The 13,256-nt window shown below is 43.6% G+C and overlaps 1 protein-coding gene across 5 annotated transcripts in view; it reads left to right on the top strand.

Moving 5' to 3' along the window:
- The window catches only part of cpeb3 (cytoplasmic polyadenylation element binding protein 3), a 48,871-nt gene that overhangs the window by 17,994 nt on the left and 17,621 nt on the right, over positions 1–13,256 (top strand). For 3 of the 5 annotated variants that reach the window (XM_052080302.1, XM_052080306.1, XM_052080305.1), the window contains exons 4-7: positions 2,472–2,528; positions 6,267–6,290; positions 7,968–8,135; positions 8,606–8,695. In XM_052080302.1, the coding sequence (XP_051936262.1) occupies positions 2,472–2,528; positions 6,267–6,290; positions 7,968–8,135; positions 8,606–8,695 (339 nt within the window). The remainder of the gene's footprint in view (positions 1–2,471; positions 2,529–6,266; positions 6,291–7,967; positions 8,136–8,605; positions 8,696–13,256) is intronic. The other 2 variants (XM_052080303.1, XM_052080307.1) reach the window with 1 other exon arrangement.

The following is a 13,256-nucleotide window of genomic DNA, read 5'->3' on the forward strand; positions in this document are numbered from 1 at the left end:
TAACATTGCCACGTGGTCACTCTGTACATAAAGTCAGCCAAATCCAAAATTTTCAACGCATGGGGAAACTAAGTCGACAGGAACTCCGTCCGCTCTTGTTTGGAGAGGGATCATGCTAAATGAAGTTGAGGTGAAAGGTCAATACTGTATTAGCTTGCTTGCCTCACATGTTGGACTTGACCTCATAACCTTTCAGCACATTACACTGAGATGGTCATGTGGCCCTGTACTTTAATCAAAATTCAATGACGACATACAGATAAGATGATGGGTTTGGCTGTGTTAAAGGTTACATTGCAACTAATATCCAATAAATCCTGCCGCCAGTATCATTGTGTTGAGTTGATGGAAAATTCACAGCTGGGGCAATCATGACTAGGCTAATCCCACCCAGGGAACAAACCATGTTTACTTGGCTTGTTTTGATCGTGAATAAATAGTTAGTCCAGATTAGATCGAAAGCTTCACATTCAATGAAAAACTATGCAGCAGGCTCAACTGGATTCTCGAGCTCCCCCGACTAAAAAGAGCTATGAAAGACACCCCCGACTTTTACTTTTCTTACTTTTGACCCTTATGGTTAATTATAGTTTTGTTTTCCATGGAAACAAACATTCTCTTCTCCGTTGTGTAGCTACACGAATTTTCACCATGTTGACGTTCAAATCCTGAGTTGTTGGTCCAAGTGTGCATGGGAGGAACTAGGTTGTGCTGACTAATGCGGAAAGTAACTCTCAGTCTTTCCAGAAATGTCAGGTGCTTCTCCCTTGGTGTTGTTTTCCTTTTTTCACACTATTCCATTGGTCCACTGCTTCCACTGGTCCTACTCATCACCATACATTTTAGGGGAGCAATGCAGCTGCATTTTTCCATGATATGCATTGTGTTATTGACATAGCCTGGCTCTTATTATACTGATCAAAATATAACCACATTTGGTCCCATTTTTCCAGAAAAAAACACCGGGGGTTGCAGATTTTCCGTTGCAGCAAATTGGTTAAGCGTGCAAGGGTCAATCAGCCTGGTGCGCTGGTGTGAATCATCTACTGCAGGGGTGCCCAAACTTTTTGGACCAAAGATCTACTTTTTGATCAACTAACCTCCCGGGATCTACCCTTACTGGCGCACGCACACATGCATGCCATGGTGAGAAACAGCCTGAAACTGAGGCATGCGATGCACTTTTGCAGCCTGTTAACTATCATAGCTCACACGTACAGTGTTAAAGTGGTTCCCTGTCCCCTCCTAGATTCCTATTCTTTGCCCGTGCCCTCAGTGAATTGTACACAAAGCAAACTCTGAATGAGAATAATGACGATAAAAGATAGAGCGCAACAGCTCTGATTACAAGCTGCAATTGCAGACTGCTGAGCGCAAACAACTTCCGGTGACGTAATCACGCGCCACCATAAATTCAAGATTTACCTGCTTTATTTTATTTTTATTTTATTTATTATTTTTTGGGGGGTGAACATGAGACTGATTGGATGATTTGGGTGCAGCGTACATTAACACAAAAAATATATATTTATAACATGTACAAAGACACACAAATGGTTGTATTGTTTTTTTTTTTTCTCCTCGACACTCCTCAGATCTACTTGGGACCCGTCTTAGATCTACCGGTAGATCAGGATCTACCTAATGGGCACCTCTGATCTACTGTATTGTTTTTTGTCCAGTTCAGTCGAGTCCGGCTTCAATACTTTAGCATCATCTCATGGGGATGCCCGTGGAAAGCAGAATACCTGTAAAAACAAAAGATAAAATAAAAGACAAAAAAATTGACATGGGGAGAGCACCACAGATTAGAAACGCCGTGAGAGAGAAGCAATTGCAATGCCACTGTCATTGAATGTAGAATGCTGCAAGAGATTTTCGACATGAAAACACGGCTGTTGTCACGTCCACATTGAAGTTCAAGTCACAAAGGTCTGTGTCACAAAGGTCCAAGTCCAAGTGAAGTCAGTAATCCTGAGTCATAACACTGAGCTGCCATCCTGATTAGCTCATAAACAAAATATATCATGTGTATCCTACTAGTAGGTAAATAGAAAATATTATATATATATATATATATATATATATATATATATATATATATATATATATTGTGCCGAGTGTGTGGGTGGAATGACTAAGATAACCAGAATGACGACGTTTCACCCCACACCACACCCCATGTAAGCGCTCACAAATGCGGGCTGCATTTGTCCTATAGCAGAATCAAAGCTCTGTTCATATCTCAGTCTTTGAGATTATTTTCTTTTGTGCATGCATCAGTGTGTGTGTGAATATCATCGATGTGACCACAAATAACTGACTGTTTTCTATATTCTCAGAATGTTTTTACACTCCTCGTGTAATATCATTTGTCAGCTGTAGCAGAAGAGTTGCAACCAAATGCCAATCAAGCTGCTTTACCTTTTTATTTTTAAACTCTTGTTTGTTTGTTTTTTTTTCTTTCTCAGGGCATATGGGCATTAACTTCCATCATCCTGGAGCCCAACATATAATGCCACTTAACAGTAAGTTGCATTCATTACCTTGCCATGTCATCCTTTTGGATATATTTTCTCAGGGGGTTACATCTTGTTATATTTTGTGACCTGTTTGCATTGCGCAAATACTGTGTTTCCTCATACAGGTGTTGGTTTATTTACACAGTTGCAAAGAGGACGAGGAGTCTATTTTAGGGAAGGCATCTTTGCGGTAAAAGAGGTGTAATTAGTAGAAATGCTTGCGTATGGGCGGAGCAAGGCATTGATAAGTGTTATTTTTACTTCACTTTTACACTGGGAATGGAATGTGTACCTGGTTCAAATTAGTGTCTGATTCTGTGGCCTTTTTATTCCTGGTTCGTGCAAGTAATATGTTGCAGTTCGAGTCAAAACCAATTATTTGTTTCTGCATGTCCAATACTGTAGATGCATCAACCTGAACAACGTATCCAAAGCTGACAAGCGTAAATGCTCTGACATTAAGGATATTCAAGTTTGAAGCTGTTGCTTTGCTATACAACTATGATGTGTATTTTTTTTCATGTTATAAATTAATTTGTTTTTTTATCCTGCATGTCTGAAGAAAAAAAACAACCTTTTTTGTTATTTGATCAACACGTGGTGGTTTTGCATTCCAGAGAGGAATGATACATACTGATTGGGAGGAAAACAAAAGTGCTTTAAAAAAAAATGCAGTGAGTGATGTATTCCACATTACGTTTCTTGCACACCATCACCTACTTTGGAAAATCTTACTACATCTGTGTAGTGTACCAAATTCAACTGCAACACTTGGTGGAAACATTGCAATAGTAAATTCCTTTCGGCATCCCTCAGAGTGGCCAACTTTTGGGGATTTATGAGATTGCCAGAAAATGTTGAGGACTGCTATCACAAAAACAAAATCAAATACAAACTACAGGTTTTCCACTTCAAAATAATCAATTTTTCATCCAAGGCACTTTCCGAGCCTTTCCTGCCATGCCTTTATGAACGGCCTGAAGGTTTTCTTCCGGGATCCTGCATAGCCAAGAGTTGCCGTGCCACAACTCTCGCCAAGAAAACTCCAGAATAGCTCTTTGTAGACGTGTTGCTTGGCTGTCTACAGTTTGTTTCGTTTGAAATCTGTCTTTTGTGATGCCAGTCCTGGAACGCATTTTGTCTGGTAGTCCCTAACTGCAGCGATCCATGCCACTAAACATTTGGTGCACCTACTTACTCTGGGTTTCCTGACACCGTAAACCGAGGATGAATCCTTCCGCACTGATGACCTGTGACTAGCACAGCTATAAATAGCCCAACATGTAAAACTAGATTCTCCTGGTGCTGGTGCTGGTCCACCAGCATGCAGTTGGCCAGCCAGATGAAGAAATCAGGTTGTCATCCTGTCCCAGATGTTTTTTTTTTTTCTCGTTGAACCATTAAGTTCTCCATACAGGACATCCCCTTCTTATAAATGCATGGAATAATTTTTCTCTGGATACAATAAACTGCATTTCTTTACTTCTTGTCCAAACTTCTTATATAAGGAAAAACGTAACTTCCGATAAATTCATATTTCACATAAATGGTATTCTACAGGACCTTCGGCCCAAGAAAGGATAACATAAAATAACTTTCTAGGCAGCGCTGCATTTTTCTCATATGTTTTTTTTTTTCATAGCGATAGTCACTGGATTGATTTTAAACTTTGGTTTCATGGGGTTACGCTGAGGCAAGCACAAATCTGCCTCGAGCTTCCAAAGATGTCAGAACAGCAGCTTGCACTTCTGTAAAGTGTACAGACGGGGAAGCTTTGGTGTTGTGGCTTTTCGCCAACCGCTTCTTCTTCTTGTCACTCCATTAGCTTTGATGCTCCAAGCTGTGAGAAGTTGTAAGGGATGAACTCTGACCAGATAGCCCCTCAAGTGCGGAATAAAGTGTCAGTCTGTGACATAATTAATGGTGTGCAATAAACCTGTCCGTGGCCCACACTTTGTTGCTGTGCATATCAGGACATAGAAATCACCCAATTTAATATCACTCGATGCCCAAACCTTTAACACTGAGATGTCGCTTCAACCTCTTACTTAGCTCTATCCCCCTTCATGGGATTGGACCTCGTGTTTTCTGTTTTTCTGGTTGCTATGGTGACATTGTTACAGCCAGGCTAGAGGAGAAAGGGCTACAGGCAGCCTGCCCAGGTTTTGGGGGATTGAAGAGTCAGATCTTGTTTTAATGAAAACGTTGTGAAGGATAGGAGCCTCAGAGACAACATACAATGTAATCCCACAATGCCCTCCTTGTAATACAAAGGTCCATATTTGTTTTTTGAGGTAAGAAATCTTTCCTCTCCCGCTGTCAGCATTTAGTGAGAAACATTGAAACACTTTTGGGGGGGGGGGGGTGCAGAGCAGATTAACAGAATCATATTAATCCCATGCAGAAAATACTACCGATGCTCATGCAATGTTTTACAGTGGTCAACTGTTTCTTGATCTTAAAAAATTGACACTTCAATAATAACAAAATATTGAATGTTCAGTTTTAGCTTGTTTTTTTTTCCTGGAGCTGAAATATTGAGCCACTTGCACACATGTAATGGAAATAGCTAGTTGATCATCATGTGATTTATAGTAAAGGTCCCAAACCTGATATTGCATCACGGACCTGTTTAGACAAGTACATGCTTTTCGCGGGCCGACAACCATTCGCGAATGGAGGGTTTGGGGGGGGGGGTGTCTGGTGTGTGCTGTAAAACTCCATCTTTTCATAGCTTTTAAATCGCCAATTTAAAGCATTGGTAGTGACAACCAAGATCATTTTAGAGGAATTCAACACTTTATTAACATATTTTTTTTCCATTCCTTTCAAACATTTTCATTCAGATGTACAACCAATGTAGAACAATAAATAAAGTAACACAATGTACTACGAAAAATGGACCCCTCAGGGAGAGTGAATACATCTTAAAATCTATATATCATTTTTAAGTTATGATCTTACATATTAACATCATTGCTACTTGCAAATGTGCATGATCGAAAGATGACACGATTGCTTGTTAATGTTTACGTGGGCAGGGTATGCGAACTCTGCATTTTTATGTTTTACGCTTCCTCATTTGAGTGCCACTTATTTCCATGGTTCAACAAATTTGTTGTATTCCTCATGACGATTTATTTTGCACAACAGCTTCTCTCTCTCTGTCCATGTATTTTTTCTTTCTCTTTCTCTCTCTCTAGCTCTCTCTCTAGCTCTCTCTCTCTCTCTCCCTCTTGCCCCTTCCTCCCTTCTCCCTCCTTCCCCCCATCACCATACCCTGTGGGAAGTTTCCACTCAACCACAGATTCCCATTCGAGCAAATTGTAATATTTCACCAAGGTCATGATAATGACTAACTAGCTCGACCTTAAGTCCCCATTGTCCCGTTTGTAATTAAAACACAGAGGATTAGCATGAACGTCAGGCTTTGCCGGTTCATTAAGCACAAATGACAATGTCCGGTAATCTGTTACGCTAAAATATGTCAGCTATTTCCATGACTAAACCTCACCTATGAAGCTGTTGCAACAGAAGGTGCAGCAATTTGCAACGAGCAGCATAAAAATACTGCCTTTTCAGTTTAACAAGCTTAGGTGTGGCCATCTGTGTTATTATATTGGCAATGTTTCTGGATCGATGTTATTTCTACAAAATGTCTTTGGATTCTCTCCCCAACCTGTGTTAATGCCCCAAACTCCATGTCTCTCCTTTGTCTTCCTCCCCCCACTTTCCTGACAACAGCCCGGAGCTTTGGCCGCAGAAGAGGTAATACATAGCTCTTCTTCTGGGGTCCTGCTTGCTTTGCTCACTACTGTATATCTTGTGAAAGATGAGGGGCACCTCATCTGTCTTGTGATTGATTACATCATCCAAATGATTTCGATGTGTGTGTGATGTGTGTAAGTAATTGGCACCAAACCTTGGAGGTACTGTTTGATTTTAGTTTGTCCAAAGTGTCCAATTTTGAACATTTTGAGAAAGTCTAGGCGGCCTGGAATTGATTCATTTGATTTTCATATGATTTATTCAAACATTAATGTCCTTAATTTGGAATGTCAAGGGTTTCTGTGATTGATGGTTTTTTTTGTTTGTTGTTGTTGTTGTTTTTGTGAACCAAATCCGAGCTGAATTTTGTTCATTCATCTACTCGTACATATGACATCCACAGAAGAACTAGCAGCAATCCTTCATTGGACCTTTTGTGCATCGTAATGGTATAAATATGCTGCTTTTCCATTGCAAAGTGCCATGCTTGCAGTGTTGCCAACTCCTTAGTAAGCAAAGTAGATATTGGCTGTCCTAAAATTGATCTGAAGTCATTGTGACTCTACCCTATATAGCAAACTATTTTTATAATAGCAAATTGGCAAAGAGTTTCATCCTGAAGGACATTGTTTGAGATAGGACTAATGTACTAAATATGTTTTGACCTGACCTCCGATTGGCTGGCGACCAGTTCTGGGTGTACCCTGTCGCTGGCCCAAAGTCAGCTAGGAAAGTCTTCGGATCACCTGTCACCCCGTCTGACCATGTGCTGTAAATTTTTATGTTTGTTTTTCCCAATGGAAAGTTATCAAATCAGTTGAGTCGTGCCGAGCCGAGTAGGTACTATGCAATGGAAAGAAGCCAGAAGTTTATGCGGATTCCCTTAAGCTTGGACTGAATGCTACGTCTTATATTGTCTTTGTTGTCTCATCATTTTTGTTTGTTTGTTTTTAACTAGTGTGCATGTAGTGGCCATCCATCCATTATCAAAAGCTCTCTCCACTGAGGAAATGATGTATACTGCTACGTGGTGATTAGGGGAGAACTAAATTTTATTGGCCTTCAGTTTTTCTGTCAATGGACTTGTGTTCATTTTAGAAGCCGTGCATTCTTATGGTGGATTTAGAGTTCGGTTTAGAATGAAACAATAAATACATTTACCTTTGATACCGGTATATGAAAAAATAAAAATGAATGAGCAGGATTCAGTGCGGGGCGGCCCGGTAGTCCAGTGGTTAGCACGTCGGCTTCACAGTGCAGAGGTACCGGGTTCGATTCCAGCTCCGGCATCCCTGTGTGGAGTTTGCATGTTCTCCGCCTGCGTGGGTTTTCTCCGGGTGCTCCGGTTTCCTCCCACATTCCAAAAACATGCATGGCAGGCTGATTGGACGCTCTAAATTGTCCCTAGGTGTGAATGTGAGCGTGGGTGGTTGTTCGTCCCCCGCCTACTGCCCGAAGACGGCTGGAACAGGCTCCAGCACCCCCGCGACCCTGGTGAGGATTAAGCGGTTCGGAAAATGGATGGATGGAAGGATTCAGTGCAGTGGTTACAGAAGTTTTGGATGATGTCAGATATTTACATTGAGGAAGTCTGTATAATTTCTGCATTGTCTCTGACTGCCTATCTTAATCTTTTACTCTATTTTCCGCCTTTCCTTTCCTCTCCTCCCACTGTAGGTCGTTCTTACCTTTTTCCCTTTGAAGATGGCTTCTTTGACGATGGCCATAGTGACCTCTCCATGACCCCTGGCCTGAACTCTCCAACCCGTAGTCTGAACGGAGAGAGGATGGAGCGCTATTCCCGCAAGGTCTTTGTTGGAGGCCTACCCCCGGATATAGATGAAGGTCAATAGTTTTACTTGTTGTACTTTTTCTTGTTTTGATTTTGTGTTGCTGTAGCTTAATATTTGGGTTGAAAGTGACAAAAAATAATTTGAATATATACTGTATATATGTATATATATACTGTACAGTATATATATATATATGTATATATATATACTGTACAGTATATATATATATATATACTGTATATATATATATATATATAGTATGTATGTATGTATATATATATAGTATGTATGTATGTGTATACCAGTGTGTGTGTATATATATCATCCTTTCAGAATGTTTTTTCAATTAATATTTAATGTTGTTTGTCCATGTCCGTCTATGCATAGAAAAATATCCGGCAGATTGTCATGGCATTGTACTATATTGTACAACAAAGCACGTATCATTGTAAATGAGCACAACAATCATGTGAAAATGACCGCCACTGATCCCCCACACCCTCCTCCTCACTATTTTAACAGATGAGATCACCAACAGTTTCCGTCGCTATGGACACCTGGTGGTCGACTGGCCCCACAAAGCTGAGAGCAAATCCTACTTCCCGCCGAAAGGTAACATTAGTTTGTCCAAACAAAAGCTGGGTTTTCCCAATGGACATCAAAAACTACACCAATAAATATCACCTTCTGTGTTTTTCACCATCATAGGGTGCATAAATGTTCATGTTACTCAGAAATCATAGCTCATACTGAGAGAGCATCACGGGGTCTGTTTGATCTGTGGAACCATGCCGCAGTAATCATAAACCATGAGATTTCACCCAAATGGCTGTTTAGTGGAGCGGTTACCAGAGGCAGGTCAATGTTTCGCCTCAAGAACCTCGTGGGTAACTTTTGAAGAAGAGGATGTTCAAAGTAGCAACACCAGCATCATCATACCCTCTGGCCCAGGAGCTGCTGTGTGTCATATTAGGGAAGCTATTAAGATGCTCTGGAAATAACTGGCATTCCGCATGTTAATATACTACATCTGGAGGATCTCTCTCCCACACTTGTTAGTCAATATTATTATTTTCCTGAATTGGGAGGAGTCCTTGGGAGTACCGTATTTTCCACACTAAAAGGCGCATTAGATTATGAGGCGCACCTTGAATGAATGGCCTATTTTTGTATTTATTTTTTTTTCATATATTGGACGCCATCCATCCATACATCCATCATCTACCGCTTATCCGGGGCCGGGTCGCGGGGGCAACAGCTTTAGCAGGGAAGCCCAGACTTCCCTCTCCCTAGCTACTTCTTCCAGCTCTCCCCGGGGGATCCCGAGTCGTTCCCAGGCAAGCTGGGTGACATAGTCTCTCCAGCGTGGGTCTTCCTCGGGGTCTCCTCCCGGTGGGACATGACCGGAACACCTCACCGGGGAGGCGCCCAGGAGGCATCCGAATCAGATGACCAAGCCACCTCATCTGGCTCCTCTCGATGTGGAGGAGAAGCGGCTCGACTCTGAGCCCCTCCCGGATGACTGAGCTTCTCACCTTATCTCTAAGGGAGAGCCCGGACACCCTGCGGAGAAAACTCATTTCAGCCGCTTGTATCCGGGATCTCGTTCTTTTGGTCACGACCCATAGCTCGTGACCATAGGTGAGGGTTGGGACGTAGATCGACCGGTAAATTGAGAGCTTCGCCCTTTGGCTCAGCTCCTTCTTCACCACGACAGACCGATACAACGTCCGCATCACAGCAGACGCTGCACCGATCCACCTGTCGATCTCCCGTTCCCTCCTACCCCCACTCGTGAACAAGACCCCAAGATACTTGAACTCCTCTACTTGGGGTAAGATCTCCTCCCCGACCCGTAGGGGGCACTCCACCCTTTTCCGACTGAGGACCATGGTTTCAGATTTGGAGGTGCTGATTTTCATCCCAACCGCTTCACACTCGGCTGCGAAACGCTCCAGTGAGAGTTGGAGAGCCCCGTTTGAAGGAGCCAACAGCACCACATCATCTGCAAAAAGCAGGGATGCAATACTGAGGCCCCCAAAACGGACCCCCTCAACGCTTCGGCTGCGCCTAGAAATTCTGTCCATAAAGGTTATGAACAGAATCAGCGACAAAGGGCAGCCTTGGCGGAGTCCTACCCCCACTGGATGCTAACTAAGCTAAAAGCTATGATGGCCAGTCCCTCCCACCTCCTCCAGCCCGCCCTGACAGCACTTGGTAGCTCCTTTAGCCAGAGACTGTTACACCCGCGCTGCAAGAAGGAGAGATACCGACGCTCGTTCCTACCGACTGCTGTCAGGCTGGTGAAAAAAAAAATAACAATCATAATAATAATAATAATGAAATGATGTGAAGGAAAATAGTAAATAGTACTGCGATTTATCCATTTTGTGTTCATATTGCATTTAATTGAAAGATGTTTGTTGTTTTTTTTCTCTTTCTTCTTTCTTCTTTCTACATACATTCTTGCTGCTGGAGGCTGTAAATTTCACCAGTGTGGGACGAATAAAGGATATCTTATCTTATCTTATTAACTATACACAAGGCGCATCGGATTTTAATGCGCTGTGAGGTTTTAAGAAAATGGAAGGCTTTTAGGTGCGCCTTTTGGTGCAGAAAATACGGTAGGTTTGACGATAATAACGCCACACCCGGCAGCAAAAATATTTTCAGGGAATGGTTTTGCTGCAGCTGGCAGAGGCTGTCATTGTTACGAGGTGAGGTCTATTGTGTCACGTATCTAAAATAAAATAAATAAATTGTATATAAAAATTCCTCATCTCACCCCTCGGGTGGTGTCCGTCCCTCATTCAGCTCGGGTCCTCTACCAGAGGCCAGGAAGCTTGAGGGTTCTGCGCAGTATCCTTGCTGTTCCCAGCACTGCACATTTCTGGACTGAGATGTCCGATGTTGTTCCCGGGATCTGTTGCAACCACTCATCTAGTTTGGGGGTCACTGCCCCGAGTGCTCCGACCACCACAGGCACGACTGTCACCTTTACCTTCCAGGCTTTCTCCAGCTCCTCTCTGAGCCCTTGGTACTTCTCGAGTTTCTCATGTTCCTTCTTCCTGATGTTTCCATCACTTTGAACAGCTACATCCACTACAACGGCTTTCCTCTGCCCTTTATCTATGATCACGATATCTGGTTGGTTCGCCATTACCATCTTGTCAGTCTGGATCTGGAAGTCCCACAGGATCTTCGCTCTGTCATTCTCCACCACCTTCGGAGGTGTTTCCCATTTTGACCTTGGGGTTTCCAGTCCATACTCCGCACAGATGTTTCGGTAGACTATGCCAGCCACCTGGTTATGGCGTTCCATGTAGGCTTTCCCTGCCAGCATCTTACACCCTGCAGTTATGTGTTGGATCGTCTCAGGTGCCTCTTTGCACAACCTACACCTTGCATCTTGTCTGGTGTGGTATATCTGGGCCTCGATGGCTCTGGTGCTCAAGACCTGCTCCTGAGCAGCCAGGATGAGTGCCTCTGTGCTGTCCTTCAGGCCAGCCCTCTCCAGCCACTGATAGGACTTCTTGAGATCAGCCACTTCAGTTATGGTCCGGTGGTACATCCCGTGTAGGGGCTTGTCCTCCCATGATGGTCCCTCTTCCAGCGCCTCATCTTCTGTTCCCCATTGTCTGAGACATTCTCTGAGTACGTCATCTGTTGGAGCCTTCTCCTTGATGTATTCATGGAGCTTGGATGTTTCATCCTGGACAGTGGCTCTCACACTCACTAGTCCCCGGCCTCCTTCCTTTCGGCTTGCGTACAGTCTCAGGGTGCTGGATTTGGGATGGAACCCTCCATGCATGGTTAGGAGCTTTCGGGTCTTAACGTCCGTGGTCTGAATCTCTTCCTTTGGCCACCTTATTATTCCTGCAGGATATCTGATCACTGGCAGGGCATAGCTGTTTATTGCCCGGGTCTTATTCTTGCCATTGAGCTGGCTTCTTAGGACTTGCCTCACTCGCTGGAGGTATTTGGCCGTAGCCGCTTTCCTTGTTGCCAGTTCGAGGTTGCCATTGGCTTGTGGTATACCAAGGTACTTGTATCTGTCCTCAATGTCTGCTATTGTTCCTTCAGGGAGTGAGACCCCTTCAGTGCGGACTACCTTTCCTCTCTTAGTCACCATCCGACTACATTTCTCAAGCCCGAATGACATACCGATGTCGCTGCTGTAGATCCTGGTTGTGTGGATTAGGGAATCTATGTCCCTTTCGCTCTTAGCATACAGCTTTATGTCATCCATGTAGAGGAGGTGACTGATTGTAGCTCCATTTCTGAGGCGGTATCCATAGCCTGTCTTGGTGATTACTTGGCTTAGGGGGTTCAGTCCTATGCAGAACAGCAGTGGGGAGAGTGCATCACCTTGGTATATGCCACATTTGATGGACACTTGGGTAAGTGGCTTGCCATTGGCTTCAAGTGTGGTTTTCCACATCCTCATCGAGTTCGCAACGAAATCTCTTATACAACTTATACAACTCCAAGCATTCAGTGATCCATGTATGTGGCATCGAGTCATAGGCTTTCTTGTAATCAATCCAAGCTGTACACAGGTTGGTACGTCGGGACCTGCAGTCTTGTGCGACTGTTCTGTCAACCAGGAGCTGATGTTTGGCTCCTCTAGTATCTCTACCAATGCCCTTCTGCGCTTCGTTCATATGTTGATCCCTGTGTCCACTTATCTTAGCCGCAATGATGCCTGACATGAGCTTCCATGTTGTGGAGAGACAGGTTATTGGCCGATAGTTGGATGGGGCTGCACCCTTCGAGTGATCCTTCATGATCAGGATCGTTCGCCCTTCGGTTAGCCATTCTGGGTGAGTCCCATCCCTCAGCAGCTGGTTCATTTGTACTGCTAGGCGCTCATGGAGTGCTGTGAGTTTCTTTAGCCAGTAGGTGTGGACCATGTCCGGGCCTGGTGCTGTCCAGTTTTTCATATCTGAGACTCTTTCCTGTATGTCTGCCACTGTTATGCTAACTGGGTTCTGTTCAGGGAGGTTGCTGTGCTCCTCTCTCAGGGTCACCAGCCATTGTGCACTGCTGTTATGTGCAACCTCCTTCTCCCATATGCCTTTCCAGTATCTTTCAGTTTCCAGTCTTGGTGGGTCAGCTCTGTTGTTAGGACACTGCCACTGAGCGTACACTTTCGCAGGTTGTGTTGCGAACA

This window comes from Hippocampus zosterae, chromosome 11 (genome assembly GCF_025434085.1).
Source record: "Hippocampus zosterae strain Florida chromosome 11, ASM2543408v3, whole genome shotgun sequence".
Lineage (NCBI taxonomy): Eukaryota > Metazoa > Chordata > Actinopteri > Syngnathiformes > Syngnathidae > Hippocampus > Hippocampus zosterae.